At 50.1% G+C, this 18894-nt stretch overlaps 1 protein-coding gene across 1 annotated transcript; it reads left to right on the top strand.

Moving 5' to 3' along the window:
* The first annotated feature begins 535 nt into the window (after window positions 1-535).
* Pes1 (pescadillo ribosomal biogenesis factor 1) lies at window positions 536-17431 on the top strand. Its single transcript, XM_051165201.1, has 15 exons — window positions 536-637; window positions 5555-5634; window positions 6498-6651; window positions 7870-7979; window positions 10378-10549; window positions 10631-10720; window positions 13872-13988; window positions 14084-14158; window positions 14333-14419; window positions 14575-14705; window positions 15054-15179; window positions 15290-15474; window positions 15898-16067; window positions 16154-16315; window positions 17196-17431. Exons 1-15 carry the CDS (start codon window positions 614-616, stop codon window positions 17277-17279), a joined length of 1767 nt encoding a protein of 588 aa, XP_051021158.1. The 5' UTR covers window positions 536-613; the 3' UTR covers window positions 17280-17431.
* Window positions 17432-18894: the final 1463 nt, after the last annotated feature.

Genomic DNA, 18894 nt, shown 5'->3' on the forward strand with positions numbered 1-18894 from the left:
TCACCTCAACTCATTCCCAAATTTAAGCGGTTGTTCAGATCTCTCTACCCCTGTGAGGTAAAAGGCAGGCCTTAGCTCTATTTTATCCTGACACTAGCAAACGAACTAGGGGCAGCCGAATCTAAGGCCAATAGGGAAAAGCCTGGTCCAGCCAGGTTTTAGAATGCTTACCAACCGTTGCCACGACAATTCAACTTAGCCTATGACGAAAGAAAGTTGCTGTCTCCCTCCCCTCCACTCCCCTGCATCCCAGAAGGCACCGGGCAGTCTCCAGCTCTATCCCGAAATGCAATGGGGCTTAACGTTGTCAAACAACAGTCTTTAGGGTGGTTATAAAACTGCCTAAATGTCCACGCTGGTTTAAAGTTTATCTACAAAACGTTGGTGAACAAGAAAAGTATTGAAAGAATGACCACAATGACTTGGCTTTAGAGAGTTTGGTCGTAAATAACGAGGTCGTCAAAAGGCCAACTTTCTCTGCATTTGCACAGGCATATTTTGGGACAGCCCTAGGCTGGCAGGTGGGGTCCTTCAGGGTCCTAGGCAGGGCACGTGCGGGAGGAAGTGGCTCTGCCTTTCCGCGCAGTTTTCGGGGGTTTCTCAACGTGGAGCGATGGGAGGCCTGGAAAAGAAGAAGGTGAGTGCGTTACTGGAGTGGCGGGACTTCGGACTTGTCACTTTCCCTGGCCTTTGGGTTCTAGAGGTCAGGAGACGGCCGCCGGAGCCGAACTACGGCACGGGAGCCCCTCGAAGCTGGGGAAGAATTGTGACACGCTTTCTGTGGAAGGAATTGTGAAGACGGGCAGAGCCCCCAAACAACAATTAAAAAGTGTTCAGCGGGACGCGGAGTTCATCACGAAGATCATGAAGTGTTGGTGGGTGGGGGTGGACCTCGAGCTCCTTCAACTAGAACTCTCGGCACTCGGATAATGGAGAGACTTAAATCTGCGTGCAGCCGTAGCCTCCATCCGTAGCTTAAAGGGGCCCGGGCTCCTACAGAAGTAGCTCATGGTTTATGTAGGGTTAGACATTGTCACAATCTTATGAGTATCTTAGGGTGCTTTTCCCCCTTGTAGCTTTGACAGAAGCTGCAATTTGGAGGTTTCTGGTTAAGACGGTTTTATCTTTTATCAGATAGAACTTGCTGTGCGACTGGGTATTGGTGGTGGTGACCTCTCAAGGGAGAATAGCAGCCGTACCTCTTTCAGAAAAGGGGAAAGAGTGAGCAGGTTGGCAAAAGCAGAAGTCAGCACCCTTTTGGCTCTCTTGTCACAGACCAGAGACTGAGTTTCTTATTCCTGTGCGATCTTCCGTTTCCTCAGCTTCTTAGTCATAATTAACGTGGAAGCGTGCTGTTTTCCTTTTCTCCTTCCGAAGGAAAACTTGCAGTGGGAACTAAATGCCAAAGCCAGTAGGTAGAGAAGCCTGGCAGTGTGCGGGGCTTTGGAAAGGCATCAACATGGCTGTGATACAGTAAATAAGGCAGGCGCTGTCCAGGTGAGGTTGGGGGCTCCCTGTCATGTAAGGCTTGTGATGTATTCTGCGTGGAGAAGACAGCTAAAGAAAGTGACTTGGATCTGAGTTAGTCTTGCGTCTGTAAGGAGAAAGTGTAGGCTTGAAGAGGCTTTGGGGTGGGGGTGGGGAAGATGAGATGGGCTCAGGTCTTTGGCTTGCAAGTTTCTGATACCAGTCTGTTTTGTTGTTGTTGTTAATTATTTTTTGAGGCTATAATTAATTATTTCTCCCTTTACTTTCCCATCAAGCCTTCCTGTATATTCCCACTTGCTCTCTTTCAAATTCATGGCCTCTTTTTAAAATTATTTGTTGTTACTACCTATAAATATATGGTTGTATATACATCTTCCTAAATATGTAAACATAATCCGAGCCAGGTGTGGTGGTGCACGCCTTTAATCCCAGTGCTCGGGGAGGCAGAAGCAGATGGATTGCTGTGAGTTCGAGGATAGCCAAGGCTACACAGAAAAAACCCTGTCTCAAACCACCCCCCCAAACCTGCTCAGTCTGTATAATATTATATATATGTTTATATACATATATATTTTTTGAGGGCTGACCATGTGGTATAGCCAACTGGTATGGCCTTCCTGGGGAGTACTAGTTCTCCTACTCAGAGCATTCTTTAGTTGCCTGTAGCTCTTTGTGTGGGGTTCCCATCCCTTGGGCTTCCTCCCATCCACATTAGCAAGTCTGTTGTTGTCCTTGTTCAGTGTTAGGGCAGTTGTGTTGGTGAGACTTGATGGATGTAGCTTCTGACACTCCTAGGAGACACAATCTCAGCAAACTCCTTGATCCCCTGCTCTTTTTTCTTTCCATATTTCAAAAATTTATTTACCTCAAACTGTGCAATAATGGAGTAAAAGATCCTCTGCTCTTATCTTTTTCCCATTCCTCCTTCCACAGTGATCCCTGAGCTATAGGTGTGGGAGTGTTTTAAATGTGTCCGCTGGGATTGGGCCCCACAACTCCGCATTGTGATTCGTTGTGGTTTTCTGTAATGGTCTCTGTCTGTTGCAAAGAAGTTTCTTTAATGAGAGGTGAGGATTACACTTATCTGTGGGTATAAGGACAACTATTTAGAATTGTACTTAGGGGTTACACTGTTTAGTAAGGTGGTGGTTGTAGGTTCTCTTTAAGGATTGGTGACTTTACTAGCTCTGGGTAGTTAGCTAGGTTTCTAGTACCAGACATGATTTTCCTATGTTGAGAGGATCTTAAGTCCAGGTGGAAAACTGTTGGTTCCTGCTGAGGTATCCACACCACTACTGTACCCTTCGGGTTATTGTGTTAAGCTGCCTGTTGTTGTGACTCATTGGCTGTTGTTGTGGGTAGGACTGTTAGTTGCTTGGTTGCTTCTCTCCTTTGGAAGTTCGCATGGCTCCTTCTAGTACCATGAAAGCTGGTCCTCAGGGAGGAGGCTTTCCGGTCAGGGTTAGATCAGTGGCTTCTGATCCCTGCATCTACTGTAGATGGTGTTTTCTGCCATGGGGACTTCCTTCTCTGGGAGTAACCAAAGGCAACAGCAACAGCTTGTGATGCTTGGAAGTCTCTTCCAGCAACTCAAAAGAAGGCTTCTCGGGCCTGGTGTTAAGAGTTTTTGTTAGATGGTCTTTGACTCTTGGGGGAATTGTCAGCTCAGATGATAGAATTTCATGATCTATGTATGTTTATATACAGGCTTAATCTGCATTATAAATTTTGTTTTGTTTGTAGACAGATAGGTAATAGTATAGTCCCTTTGGGCTTTTTCAGACATCCTTACTGTTATTTTACCCTCCTCATTCCTGTATTTATCTCCATTTTCCCTGTTTTTCTCATTTACATCTGCCTGATCACTTGTTCCCTGTTATTCCTCTCTCTGTCCCTTGCACACACCCCACTACCACCACCCCCACCATTCAGTGGTCCCTTTTTTTCCTGGTTTCTGCAGAGTATATACTCTGGGATATAGTCTCAGATCTGAAGGTGTAGGGCCAGGAGCCTCCAAAGAGAGAGAACATGTGAGGTTTACCTTTCTGGGTCTGGGTTACTTCAGCAGTATGATCTTTCAGTTCCATCCACTTATGAGGCTAGACCATGAAGAAGGGCCCCAATTTGTTTTTAACCTAACACCTTCTTTTTTTTTGTTGTTGTTTTCTTTTTGTTTTTTCGAGACAAGGCTGTCTTGAACTCATAGCAATCCGCCTGCCTCTGCCTCCGGAGTGCTGGGATTAAAGGCGTGCGCCACCACCGCCCAGCACCTAACTCACTCTTAAGCATCCAAAAAGTGCTAGCCATTCGGAGCTACAAACTATAAGAAGGAAAACCTGACTCTGCAGGCAGATCTCTAGGAGTTTGAGGCTAGTCTGATCTACATTGCAAGTTCCAGGCCAGCCACTCCTCCTACATAGTGAGACCTTATCTCAAAATAAAAAGGGAAACCTGCCCTTGAGGTGCTGGTGGAGAGATGTCAGCAAGCTGTTACACTCTTCACGCTGGGTGCCAGAATCATTTTGACATTTGAGGCCAAATTATTTGTTATAGAAAGGGCTTGTCTCATGCATTGTAAAGTGTTTAGCAAAGTTTAGCAACACACATCCTAATCCAAAAAGTTAAATCACCACGTGAACCAGGCTTAATGTTTCAAATGGCAGTACATAGGAAAATGAAAGACATTTTGTTTTCAGCATTGGGGTTAGTGATGGGATAGGATATCAGTGTATACCACAGGCTTCTACTTCTGAGAATTGGAATTAAAGATGTTTACTGCCATGGCAGGCTCAGTGGGAAATGCTTTTGTTTTTTACATTTATGGTATATATTTTTTTAATGTGTGTGTGTGTGTGTGTGTGTGTGTTCCCAAGACCCACAGTGCACACACGGAGGGGACAGTTTGCAGGAGCCAGTTCTCTCCTTCCATTGTATGTGTTTTGGCATCAAACACAGGTCATCAGGATTGGTTGCAAGTGCTTTTACCTGCTGAGCCATCTCTTTGGCCTCAGCGGGAAACACTCGGAATGGAAGCTGTGCAGCTCATCTTTGGCGACCCTAGGACTTAGCATGTACCTGTTCCCAGTAGACAGTGGACGTCTGCAGAAAAGGATGGGTAGTGTTTCATGGCCGTGGGGTTATTTATGACAGGTAGTTCAGGGAGCTCTCACTCCTTAGAGCTGACCCTGAGTACAGAAGCTCCTGCTGTCTCACTGCAGAGGAAGACCTCGTTGGAGTGGGCGTGGGTAGTTACAGTCTCAGGCTCTTTGGAATAGAATGCTGTCTCTAGCAGTGATGTGGATGAGAAGCAGCATCTTAACACCACAGCCATCCAGGTGGCCGACAAGACAGCTTGCTTCTTGGCGGCAAGTTAGATACCAAGCCTGTCATCTTCCTTACCCTCAGAGCATCTAGCTTACTGTTTTGAACATAGTTGCTGTCTAGGGAATGAAGGGGGCTGGGAGGGCAAAGGTATGTGGCTTAGGACAAGAATTTTCTTTCCTTTTTAAAAAAGATTTATTATTATGTATACAGTGCTCTGCCTGCATGCACACTTGCAGGCCAGAAGAGGGCATCATATCACATTACAGATGGTTGTGAGCCCACCATGTGGCTCTGGAAGAGCAGCCAGTGTTCCCAACTGCTGAGCCATCTCTCCAGCGCCCAGCCCAGGTTTTAAGCTGTGTGACTTGAGTGGACTGTTGTACTGAGCTCACTTCTTTCTGTGAAATGGGCATTCTGAAGGCACTTATCCCACAGGTTTGTGCGGATTAAGTGAAATAAATTGTGGAATCACTGTCTACACCAGACAGGATGTAGAGCTGGTGCTAAGTACTTCAGACCTCAGCGCCCTGTGGATGCCTGTCTCCTCTATGCCAGCAGCTACAGGACAGTGCAGAGTTCCTGTGGGCAGGTTATCTGACTCTCTACAGCAATCTCCGTCCTGGAAATCTCTCTGCCACCCACCCAGACTCTCGGCTGTCTCTGGAATTTGCCTTTCCCAAAGTTGTATGCCACTCACTGCAGTCATCACTAACAGAGAATTGTTTGCTTTTTCCTCCCTAAGTATGAACGAGGCTCTGCCACCAATTATATCACCCGAAACAAAGCCCGGAAGAAGCTGCAGCTGAGCCTGCCTGATTTCAGGTGATGTTGGAGAGGAGCAGGGTGGGGAGGGGTCACGTGGGGGTCTGGGGAGTGATGGGTAGTGACACAAAGGGGCAGGGGAAGCACCAAGCCCCGCTACCCCCAGCCTTACTTGCGCTGCCCTATGCCCTGTAATATTCTTCTTTGCCTATCTGCTAGTGAACTGTGCTTGCTAGGTGTGGTCTGAGGAGAAACCAGAGCTCTTGGGCCATCTGCGTGTTTGCTCTTTACCTCCTGCCTTCTGACGGAAGACTTCCAGGTGTCTGCAAGTCTGTGGGTCCTTCCATCAGGCTAATCCTGACTTGTAACCACCCCCACCTCCATCATGTGTGTGTTTGTGTGTGTGTGTGTGTGTTGGTTACAGGCTTTTGTTTTGAAGAGAATTTTTTGTTTTTTGCTTAGGTTTTTGTTTGTATGTTTTTTGCAGGGTGGGCATTGAACCAAAGGCCTCACACATGCTACTCAAGTGCTCGCCACTGAGCTATTTTCCCCAGCCTGTTTTTGCAGTCTCTGTCTGTCTGTTCGTGACAAACTCCCATAGTGCTGACTGGCCTGAAACTGTTGCTCCCCTGCCTCAGCCTCCTGAGTGCCTGGAGAACAAGTGTGCATCACTCTGCTTGGCTCTCCCTCTACCTTTGTATGTCTGAAATGTTGACTTCTTGGTGTGGCAGTTCCTGACTTGGGTGCCTGTCAGCCTTTCAGTGTCCTGTCTGTTTGCACTATGTGCTTAGGAACTTTGACCATCAGACAGACGCGCCTGAGAGATCTCAGCACAGAACGCCATGCTTCTTGGTGACTCTTGAATTCCAGGCCCAGTTGTGGCTTTGCCCTTTGGTTGATTTAACAGACGTCTTATCTTCCAGGCGGCTGTGCATCCTGAAGGGCATCTACCCCCATGAGCCCAAGCATAAGAAGAAAGTGAACAAGGGTTCCACAGCAGCCCGAACATTTTACCTCATCAAAGATATTAAATTCCTCCTCCATGAACCCATCGTCAACAAGTTCCGAGAGTACAAGGTGAGGCCTGGGGAGTTTTTTTGTTTTATTTGTTTGTTTGGGGGTTTTTGTGTGTGTGTGTGTGTGTGTGTTTTGTTGTTGTTTTGTTTTTTGAGACAAGGTTTCTCTGTGTAGCCTTGGCTGTTCTGGACTCTGTTTGTAGACCAGGCTGGCCTCAAATTCACAGAGATCCACCTGCCTCTGCCTCCTTGAGTGCTGGGGCTAGTATGCCACCATGCCCGATGTGTTTGCAGCTTTGTGACTCACTGACTTGGACAGGTTGCTGATCCGTACTCAGGGTCAGCTCTGTACAGAGGATGAGGTTATTCTACCCCAAAAGGTGTCTCCAGGGTTCAGTGAGAGTGCCTGTCTAAAACTCTTTTGCACAGAACCTGCATATAATTGTTAACCAATTCTGCCCCCCTTCAAAAAAGATTATTACTATTATTTTTTGCCCCCAGGGCAAAAATGGTGCCGTTTCAGAGGCTTTCTGTGCTCCTCAGCCCTCCTGTTCTAGCTTTGTGAGATTCTGCCAAGGCACCTGGGCTTCAGTTCCATATGTAAGGAAACATTAGTGCTCCAGTGCCACCGGGACAGCAGGAACCTATTTCCACGTGGACAGAGAGTGGAAAGTAGACGGGCGCCACCTGGTGGGCAGCAGGAGTGTGGGCAGCAGCTGTGGCTGAGCTTTGCAGCTACATCAAACAGTGCTATAAGTGGGCAAGCAATGGGAAATGTGTCCAAGACCTCCTGTTTATAATCCCAAGTACTGTTCAGGCTTCTGAGGAACCCTGGGGCTGGTTTGAACAGTTCTTGGGAGGAAAAGCATTTGTTGGATTGGGAGATATGGCCTCAATAGTTTATGTCAGTAGGGTTTGCTTTTTGTTTGTTTGTTTTCTGAGTAGCTTGTCTATAGAGGTGAAGAGCTAGATTGGGTGGTGCCGAGAGGAGTTTGCAGTAAAAGCTAGCCCTTCTAGCCGTGATCTGCTTCAGTGCAAAACTGAGCTGATATGCTTCTCTTCCTAGGTAGACAGTGTGGTGTCAGCACTGCCACCTCTGGTCATTATCATGGGTCTAGGCCCCCAAAGAATTGGCTGTTAGGCAAATCTTGAGCTGAGGGGCCTGATGGCACAGGCAGAGAGCCATGCCAGCTTCAGAAGGCACTGAGAAGACCCCGTGCGTGCATCCTCCATGGAGGAGAGGCTCGGGAGCCCTCACAGCCTCGGGCCCTTCTTCCAGGTGTTTGTCCGGAAGCTCCGCAAAGCCTATGGGAAGAGCGAGTGGAATGCCGTGGAGCGCCTGAAGGACAATAAACCCAGCTACAAACTTGACCACATTGTCAAGGAGCGGTGAGTCCTGCTCCTCAGAGTGCTGCAACTGCTGCTGAGTGTTGTCCTAGAGCTGGGGACACAAGGGGGACAAGACCACACTTGACTGACAGAGTGCATGTCCTTTTAGAGCGTTAGGCCAAAACTCAAGCTCACAAACCAGTGCCATGATTATATGTTGCAGCATGCAGAAACTGGGGTGTACGATAAGGCTCCATTGATTACATACCCGGAGAGAGCTCTGGAAAATGACCTGTTTGAGGCGGCCAGGGATGAATGTTATGGGCAGAGACTGTAGCAAGTTCAAAGGGCCCATGGTGCGAGAACCAGAGCCCTGGGTTCCCACACTACAGACTTAGCATGGTGAGGTAGTTTTGGTTGTAACTAGTCCTCACTCAGCCTTCTTAGAAGTTCCTCCCTATCATTAGCTAGCCAGTGATCCATGCCTCTTCAAGGGGATTTGGCAAATGCCTGAAGACCCTTGTAGCTCCCACAATTTGGATAGTATGTGTTTGGTATCTACTGGCTAGAAGCCAGCATTGCCGCTAAATCTTCAGCGTCACAATAGTTCCCACAACACAACTCTTTGGCCTGGAACTGAGCTCCGAGGCTAGTACCTCTAGTCTGTGGGATGGTGGGCTAGGCGGCACACGTGGTCCCAGGGGTATGCAAGAGCCCTGACCTGGGAGATAGCAGTGGTATCATGAACTGGATGGCCAGAGGACAAGGACTACTCTGAGTGAGGACACGTTACTAACAGACATTTTGGTAGCTCCTGTCCTGCCTGTGACACGGCTATTGTGTTGAAGCGATGAGGGTAGGGGAGCCAACACCTGGGCTCACCCACAAAGCAAAAAGATTCTGGTCTCCTCAGCCAGAAGCAAAGTGTAGGGGAAACCAGGTAGTCCAGAAGAGGTGTGTGCTTGTCCTACAGAGAGTCTGGGGTGTTAACATTGTCTACAAAGTAGAAACCTAGGAAATGGAGGCACCAAGGAAGCCGAGGGAGGTTCCTGCCTCTGCCTCAGAAACCTAGACAGCTCTCCCTCCCCTGCCAGCTCCCTGCTCGGCCTTCCCTTCACTTTAGCCTGGTTTTAAAGACCTGGCAGCCCTTGCAATAAGCAGTGCTCTCTGGGGCCTGATCCATGGGCCCCTCAGAGCCCTTTATGACATGACAGACCAACATCATCATCACCCTTTTTTTTTTGTTTGTTTCTTTTTTGTTTGTTTGTTTGTTTGTTTGTAACCCTGGCTGCCCTGGAACTTGCTCTGTAGACCAGGCTGGCCTCATAATAACCTGTCCGTGCCTGCCTCCCAGGTGCTGGGATTAAGGCATGCATCATCTCCACCTGGCCCTCCTTTTTAAAATTTTTTTGAGACAGGGTCTGATTATTAGCTCTGGCCTGGAATTCACTATGTAAACCAGACTGGCCTCCAACTCCCAGAGATCCGTCTGCCTTTGCCTCCCAAATGCTGGGATTAAAGGTGTGCAGTGCCACACCTGGCAGACCCTTTTCTTCAACTGAAGCTTCCTAGAATGTGGTTGAGTTGCCAGCGGCTCTAGGGCTTCCTGGCTTGAGGTGGGAAACTAAGGCCCTGTCTGGTCAGCTATACTCAATGTGTTTAGAGCCACAAGAGCTGGGTGGATAGGTGGCTTGGTTTAGTTGATTTTGATTTGATTCTGAAATAAGGTCTTACTCTGTAGCCTAAGCTAGCCTGGAACTCAATGACACTCCTGCCTCAGTCTGCCAAGTTTCCAGGACTACAGATGTGTGCCACCATATCTGGTTACAGACACCCTATTTTAAGTCAGCAGTTTTGCCCAGCAGTGTGGTTTTCTAGGTAAAGCTTGAACTGGGTGAGACCTAGTGACCCAGGTAGGTCATAGCTCAGGACAAGGTCCAGGTATCACCACTTGGGATTCAGTGTCCTTCTTCTCTGTGTCCCACAGTTCTGTTTCTCTGTCTAGAAACAATCAAAGCAGTGGTGACTCTTGCTCAAGTGACACTTTGTCTGCTTCTTCATTTACCATGGCATTCCTGGAAATAGGTTCTAACTGGACATGGGCCCAGTGCCCGTACCTTACATTGGTTCTGTCACTTACATGGATCTGCATGGTGAGAAATAGGAATACAAGACCCACTCAGGTGACCTGTAGCCAACTTGGTAGCCTCTCACTCACAAAAGGTGACAAGTGGCCAGGGTTCTTGTGCTGTCTTGAGGTTATCACAGTTCATTGGTGGCTACAGGATTGTTTGCAGGTACATGGCCAGCTGTGAGGAAGTTGTTGCCCCAGCATGTCAGGAAGTAGCTGTGGCAGTGCCTGGCTCGGGTGTCAGGACCTTTGGGTTGAGGTAAAGTAGCTGGAGACTCTTGGAGCCCAACCGAACGGGCTCAGGAGCACTGCCCTCACTGCCCTCAGCTACCCTACCTTTGTCGATGCTCTGCGGGATCTCGACGATGCCCTGTCAATGTGCTTCCTCTTCTCCACGTTCCCACGCACTGGCAAGTGCCACGTGCAGACCATTCAGCTGTGTCGCCGGCTCACTGTGGAGTTCCTGCACTACGTCATTGCTGCCCGAGCGCTGCGCAAGGTGAGCTGAAGTTCTCTTGGGGAGCCCTGGACCTCCCCGCCACCCCTTGGTTTTCATGCTGTCTTCCCCTACCCCTCCCAGGTCTTCCTGTCCATCAAAGGCATTTACTATCAGGCTGAGGTGCTGGGCCAGCCCATCGTATGGATTGTACCCTACGCTTTCTCCCATGATGTAAGTATGCCTATTGGGACAGCCTTGTGCGGGATCCTGGAAAGGTGTGGGTGGGGTGCTGTCTTTGGGGTTGAGCCCTTGCTGGGCTCCTGATTGTTGGCTGCTGTTCAGGGGCGGCATGGCGCAGGGTAGGGAATGTGCTCTATAGCCCAGTCAGTCAGTAACACCGATCATGGCAGAATTCTCAGTGTAGTCTGTACACTCAGACCCATAGGCGAATCCTAACTAAGCTTGTCCCACTCCAGCACCTTCCAGCCCTCATAACAGCTCCTCATGTGCTGACCTCCGGCCATAACATTACTTCACTGCTGCTGCTTAAGTAATGTCTCTGCTGTTATAAACTATGTAGCTGTCTGGTATGAGGGGGTCTTAGGTGTCCCCCAGGTTGAGAACCACTGTGCTAGATGACCTTGGATATGTCCCTGCACCTTTCTGCCCCCTCAGCCTTCCTGTGAGGACTTCAAAGGAAGTCTTTGTTTGTTTGGTTTTTTGAGACAGAGTTTCTCTGTGTAGCCTTGCCTGTCCTGGACTCTTTGTAGACCAGGCTGGCTTCAAACTCACAAAGATCCACCTGCTTCTGCCTCTTGAGTGCTGGGGCTTAAAGGCTCGAGAAAAAGAAGTCTAGAAAGGACCTGTGGAAAAGGAATTTTGCTCACTGCCTTCTCTAACCTAGGCCTAGTCCTGGAAGCTTCCGGCCTCCCTACAATCTAACCTAGGCCTAGAATGTTTTAGCCTCTGAGACTTAATCACCCTTTCTTGTTCTGAGCTCTGAGCTGGCTGGCTCAACTCAGCTGCTCTGGCTCAAACTTTTCTCCCAGCTGACTTACTCAATCTGGCTTTTCTCTTGGCCCGAAATTGCTCTGCTTGGCCTCAAACTAACTCAGCAGTCTATTCTAACCTTCTGGTTTCTCACTTTTCTGGCTTATTCCATCTCCACCTAAGTTCTCTCTCTGTAACTTATCTCTCTATTTTATCCTAGTAAAACTGCCTCTTAAGTAGCTACCCCTTCCACTCTCTTTTCCTGAGAGTCGGGCATATCCTGTTCTGTCAAATCTTCTCTGATTCGTCACATTTTCAAACATGAGTGTTTCTTTCTACAAACTAACTTTACCTTTGTTTGGCATTAAAGGCATGTATCACCAGCCCTGGACCTATGCTTTTCTTTACTTGATACTTGCTCCATACTAGGCTGCCCTTGAACTCAGATCTGTTTGCCTCTGTCTCCTGAATTAAAGGTGTGTTTGTATTCCAGCTGGATCACACAGACATAGAAGGTCTTTAAATGTGATCTCTTGCCAGAACAGCTTTGTTCTGAATTAGCATTCTTCTGTAGCACTGATAGTGAGTGGGCAGCAGCCTTTGTGGTTGAAGGGGCAGTGAGGACAGCTCTAGAGGCCATGTGTGCCCAGTATTTTGTACAGCTACCACCTGGATCAAGAGGTAGCCCAACCCTTCTGAGACCCCCTGGGGTCCTTAATTCCTGCTCTGCCATTGTCATACCCTAACAAAATTGTTTCACGCCTGTCTCCAGGGACAGGAGCACAAGAGGGCACTTAGCACATGGCACTGCCTCTTATTAGCTTCTCTTTACGTCCTTGGGATTGTTCCTAGGGCCCTACTAAGAGGATTCTGGTTTTGCTTTCCATGGAAACCTTATTAGCCCCATCCATCCTCTGACCCCTCAGGATCAGTCCCAGCTGGGCTCGCCCCTGGTATCTGTCTGGGCTATTCATGGCCTCCTTTCCTGCTAATTCATTATTGTATGGAGAACAGTCCTGTGCTCCCCAGGCTGCAGAGGGTATCTGAAGCTGGAACCTGCCCTGTCTGCTGTACACTGGTAGTGGGACCTGTGGGGACAAGAGGTGGCCTTGGAGCTCAGCAGTCCTTTTTCCAGTTCCTTGAAGTGGGCTTGGGGAACCTTGGTACATGCTCCTTTCTTCTTCCCCCTCTGTTTCTCCCTCCTCCTCCTTCCTGCCTTACTTCTTTGGCCTCTTCTGTCTTTTCCTTCTCTCTGATGTTGAACCCCCATGATGCTCAGACTGGTCTTTGTGTGTCTTTGGAGCGGTGAATAGGGCCCTGTGAGGGCCAGCCTCCACACAGCTGGCCCTGGGGGAAGGGCACAGGCTGCCCATGCCTCCTTCCTCCCAGCTTGCTGCCAACTGCTTCCTCTCAGCTAGGGTGGTTGTAACAAGGACCCTCATGTACCCCTCCTCTGGGCAGCCAGTGCTGGGCATACAACAGTGGGGCTTGGGGTGCGGGCAGGGTGTGCCTTACCCTGCTTAATACTATGGAAAATGGAGTTTATGCTCAAATACCTACCAGGAAAAGCCTGGTGGCATAGGCTTCTGCCTGATAGCAAGATGGAGAGCTAGCTCAAAGTGGTGGGTGTCCCAAGCCAAGGGGTGTTATGATCATTATCAGTTTGACAGTTCTTAGAAATGTTTCCTATGTATTCTGTGCCTCCCAGTGGATAGATAGCAGGGTTTGATGGGGCTCTTGGGGAGGTCTCTCCGAGGGTGGGACCATTCCAGAGTTGAGGTACTTGGGTCAAGTTTGTAGATGTGCTCCTTATGGGTAAAGGTGAGCTGTGCGCTTCTCTGCCTGCCAGGCCACAGCTTGGGAAGGTGGTCTACCTCTGCATCAGCCTAGTCCCGGCCTTTAGCCTGGGTCGGATGTGGAAATGCTAAACTCTGAGCTTCATCAGAGACTCTCCAGGCCATGGATGGACTAAGTCCTGTTCACCTGCTATAACAAGCCACACCTGGCTTTCCAAGACACCTTAGTCAGTCGATGTCTGTCGCCTCTTCTGGACCCTGGGAAGGCTGCCTTTCCAGTGTTCTCTGAAGCAGATCTTAAACACGTTCTGGGATGGATAGGGGAGAAGGTGTGTGCTCTGTCTTTGTCCCACTGATAGCTGAGGGAGGAGTGGGAGAGCCAGGGCCAGGAGGAGGTAGGGCAGGCTGCAGTGGAGCACTGTAGACCAACTCCCCTTGGTTCTCTCTTGGCTTCCCTTTACCACATGGTACCCAGAGCCTTACTTGTGCTTAAGATGCCTGTGGGTTTGTGGGCATAACACCTACCCCCGACCCCACCCCCCCACCCCCCACCATGTGCTAACACTGCAGATGTGTCTGTCTCCTTATACCTCCAGCATCCAACAGATGTGGACTACAGGGTCATGGCTACTTTCACCGAGTTCTATACCACTCTCCTGGGTTTTGTCAACTTCCGCCTCTACCAGTCACTCAACCTTCACTACCCACCCAAGGTAGAGCTCTAGCACCTTCTTACCTAGCTTAGACCTAGCCTTTCTGTGCCCACACTGAGGCAAGGGGCTGTAGGTATCCTCTTCCCTCTTCCCAGCTTGAAGGTCAAGTCCAAGCAGAGACAAAAATCAGCGAGGACACATATGCATTGGACTCTGAGAGCTCCATGGAGGTAAGAGGGCGTTCAGGGGCATTGACCCGACATTCCAAAAGGATGGTCTCATAACTTACCCTTACAGCCCAGACCCAGATGTAGCCTACAGCTATTTTTGCTCCCCACCCTACACCCAGATGAGGTTCGCAGCCTATAGGCAGGCCACCCTGTGACTCTGCTTTCCACCTGCAGAAACTGGCTGCCCTTAGTGCCAGCCTGGCCCGAGTGGTGGTGCCCACTATAGAGGAGGTGGAGGCCGATGAGTTTCCTACCAATGAGGTGAGTAATGCACTGCCTTCCAGGAGTGCACAGGTTGGGACAGGATGGGGCACAGGGCCAGCACCTAGGAAGCTGAGGTCTAGAGGAAGCTCCAGTCCTGTCTTCTGGTGGAGCTGGATGGCCTGGTGCTGTGAAGCTTGGTCCCTTCTCTGCAGGAGACGACAGCGCAGGAGGAAGATCGCAGGAAAGAGCTGGAGGCACAGGAAAAGCACAAGAAACTCTTCGAAAGCCTGAAGTTCTTCCTGAACCGCGAGGTGCCCCGTGAAGCGTTGGCCTTCATCATCAGGTGGGAGGCTTTAGGTAGCCCATAGCTCTGCCTGCAGTATTCAGTCTCCGTCCTGGCACGGAGTCTGCTGGTAACATCGTGTGGGTGCCCCCACTTCTCATGGAGCCGTGTGCAGGGTGCTTGGCCAGACACCAGACAGGCACCTTCAGGGCACTGAGCTAGGGGACAGCTGTTCTCTTGCTAGCTGAGGTCCTTACTGAACCAGGCGTGCAGGCGTTATCCCAGACAGGAGGTTCTGGAGCACTCACAGGCGCTTCCTACAAGAGTGGCTTTGTAGGTCCAGGGAACCAGCTTCCAGGACAGGCAGCTCATGCCTAAACGGCTTATTGGTTTCCCCTGTCCCTGTAGGAGTTTTGGTGGGGATGTATCCTGGGACAAGTCTTTGTGCATCGGAGCCACCTATGATGTCACAGACTCCTGCATCACCCACCAGATCGTTGACCGGCCTGGGCAACAAACCCCCATCATTGGCAGGTAGGCTCTTCAAGCCCTCTAGGGAAGAGGGTGCATCCTAGGCCTTGGTGGTACAGTGGTACCCCTGCTTGTTCCCGTGTGACCTTTCTGTGCTGGCTACTCTGCACCAGGTACTATGTGCAACCCCAGTGGGTGTTCGACTGTGTGAATGCGCGGCTCCTCCTGCCTGTGGCAGAGTACTTCCCTGGGGTGCAGCTGCCCCCACACCTTTCGCCCTTCGTATCTGAGAAGGAAGGAGATTACATTCCCCCTGAGAAGCTGAAGCTACTGGCTTTGCAGCGGGGAGAGGACCCAGGTGAGCTGGGCAGGGATGGGTGGCAGTATGGACAGGCTCCTCGGGTGTGCCCAGCTGGCCAGTTCCCTTGACTATAGACTTGGCAGACTCCAGAGAAGAGGGCAGCGGAAGCAGAAAGCCCTTCAGCCTTTTACGCATTTGCAGTGTTAGTCTGGGGTTGACATTTGGAGTAGCTGAGCAGGGTGACCCAGCGTTGCCAGTATTTGCACAGGTAGCAAGGATGGTCAAGAGAGGGCCTTCGAGTTTTCTTTGAAGGCAGCTGAGCTGGGTTGTGGGAGCTGTTGGGGCCATTGGTGGGGAATCCTTGAGCTGCCTTTGGAATGCAGGTAGGCAGCAGGGTCAGAGGTCAGTGCGAGGGCTGCCTTGACCCTGCAAGGGAAAAGCAGGCGTGTAGGCCTTTCAGAAGTCATGTGCTGTCTGTAGGAAACCTGAAAGAGGAGGATGAGGATGAGGAGGATGAAGACGACGACAATGAAGGTGATGGTGATGTTGCAAGGGAAAATCAGGAAGAGGAAGATGTGGAAGCTGATTCAGAGGAGGAGGAGGAGGAGGCGCACCTGTCATCCTTGGAGCAGCGAAGGCTGGAAGGAAAGGTAGGGAAGCAGTAGACAGCCATGTCTAGGAAGCAGCCCGCTTAGCCCAGATGCCAAGTCTACATGCAGCTGCATTGTTTCCCCAGAAGCCCCAGGTCGTGGCCGGCACTGTGAAGCTGGAAGACAAGCAGCGGCTGGCCCAGGAGGAGGAGAGCGAGGCCAAGCGCCTGGCCATCATGATGATGAAGAAGCGGGAGAAGTACCTATACCAAAAGATCATGTTTGGCAAGCGGCGCAAAATCCGAGAGGTAACTTCCTGCCCCGTGATGAGGAGAGCGCAGGGCTGTGGGCTGTCGTCCAGACCTGCCTCAGCCCACCGGACTAGGCCTCTTCCTTCAGGGGTTCGGTCGACTCAGTTTTATGCAGCTGGGACTAGCAAGCAAGGCAGGCCTCGCTCAGGCGGGGCAGTTCCCACCACTAAGCACCATGGCTGTCCTGAGGATGGAGCTGTCTGAGTGGACTGAGGGCGTCTTTCCCAAAGACCACGTGTGCTTATCCAGCATGTTGGCTGGGGGTTCACTTGGTGGTAGAGCACTTGCCTAGCATTCACAAGTCCCTGGATTTGATCACAGAACTGTAGAAAAAAGGGAAATCCAAAAGCAAATATGCACTGAGGCCTCCAGAAGTGGCTGGCAAGTGCTTTGGAGGGGATGCCACCAGATCCCAGTTAAGTGACAGTAACGTGGTGCCTTCTCGGGTCTTTCCATGCCCTTGTAGTGTGACCTGTTCCCTGCTGGTGTCAAGTTCAGGAAACAGAGCAACTCCTTGCCAACCTCTAAATGTTCTTAGGAGCATTGCTTGTGGCCCAGGAAGGAGTCTCCTCCTTGTGCCCTCTCTGCCAGCTCCGGGGAAAGGTTTGAGTGATACTCATCTGCCCTCAGGGAAGCTGGTGGAAGAGTGGGCCTAGATTCTCCAAGCTGGAGATTTGTAGACCACAACATAATGAGCTGTATAGGCAGTAGTGGGGCTCTGCTCACTTACACTGAGATTTGAGTTGGAATCTGTCTTTGTTAATTTGTTAGCTTTTCTACAAGTTCTGCTAGTAACAATAGCCCCAGTAATGGAAGGGATCCCTCCCTACCTGCCCCTCCCCCACCCCCAGCCTGAGTTCTTCCTTCTTTCTTACAGGCCAACAAGCTCGCAGAGAAAAGGAAAGCCCATGATGACTCCGTGAGGTCTGAGAAAAAGGCCAAGAGGACAAGGCCTGTGTGAGCTCCAGTCATCCCTCACTGAGATTTGGACATGCAGAAGCAAGCTAGAGAAACAACACACCAGCCAGCACCCTCATACTTTTGGTGGTGTGTGGCCAGTCCTAGCTTCCCATGGGGTTCATGCTGGTGTCTGGGTAAAGAGGCCTCCACTCAACCCAGTCGTTACCCCAGGAGCCGTCTGACGTCCTCATTTTCCATGGCTTTCCACAGCCTTCTGATAGCTTGTGCCCATCCTGTGTTCAGGACGCTGTCAGGGAGAAAAGGGTGGGGAGCTTCTGCTATTAAATGGCTGGACTTCCACAGCCAATTGGATTCTGTGTTCAGAAGCCTCCCTGGGGTTGGACAGTCATCTGGACAGACCCAGAGGGGCCCGGGCACACTAGAACTCTTGGGTCCAGGGATGGGAAGAAGAACATAGGCTTCACACTTGCCCTGGCCTGGTTCCTGTCTCACCTCAGGCTCTACTCTGAACCTGCTTCTTCAAGTTAGGGTTTGAAGTTCTGGAACCTTCCCACAATGCCGAGGGTTCATTTGTCCAGTTCATTCATGGTCTGTAAACATTTGCTGGCTTCCTTCACTTTCTGCTGGAGCTCATGAGAAGTCAGGGGGTTTCTGTTCCTGTGATGAACCGCCATGACCAAAAAAGCAAGTTGGGGAGGAAAGGGTTTATTCGGTTTACATTTCCATATCATTGTTCATCACTGAAAGAAGTCAGGACAGGAGCTCAGACAGGGCAGGATTAGGGGCGGGGGAGAGCAGAGCTGATGGAGACACCATGGAGGGTGCTGCTTGCTTTTGCTTCTTACTCCTCACAGCTTGCTCAGCCTGATTTCTTACAGAACCCAGGACCACCAGCCCAGGGATGGCGCCACCCACCGTGAGCTTGCTGCGCCCAGCTTGATCCCAAAAAGAACCAGAAAGACTCGAAATGCCTGTAAATACAAGAAGAAACTTTAATTCAGCCCCGGGCTGGGCCATGCCCAATCCCCAAATCAAAGGTCTCAGACAAGAACCCCGGGCTTCATAGACATGAGGAACTTTTTATAGTTGACATAAGGGGCCGGGGGAGTCTAAACAGTTATAGAGAGGAAAATGCCAAGGCCGCTCACAGTTTGACTTTTCTTTGTTCTTTTTTGTTCATCATTTGCTCAGGAGTGTGTAAGCTATCTCTGGTTGTAGCTGTGAGTTTGAAAGTCTGTTTCTTCAAAGAATTGTGGACTTCAGACAGGCCATTTGTGGTGCCAAGATCATCCAGTGTTAGCTCAAAAGGCTCTGCGCTTCCTTGGATGTTTAGCCAATTTTAAAAATCTTTTAGGCTTCTCGTTCTTTGAAGCTGGGCCCTCCCAAATCAATCGTTAATTGAGACAGTGCCTGATAGCTGGATCTCATGGGGCCATTTCTTCAACTGAGGCTCCTTCCTCTCTGATGACTAGCTTGTGTCAAGTTGACACAAAACCCAGCCAGTGCAACTGGACACACACACACACGCACACACACACACACACACACACACACACACACACATCATATTAAGCCACAACCCTTTCTTACTCATCCCCAAGATCTCACATTTAAAAAACAAATTACTATAAAGGTCCTGCAGTTTTTACAAATTC

The sequence above is a fragment of the Acomys russatus genome, chromosome 22, assembly GCF_903995435.1.
Source record: "Acomys russatus chromosome 22, mAcoRus1.1, whole genome shotgun sequence".
Classification (NCBI taxonomy): domain Eukaryota; kingdom Metazoa; phylum Chordata; class Mammalia; order Rodentia; family Muridae; genus Acomys; species Acomys russatus.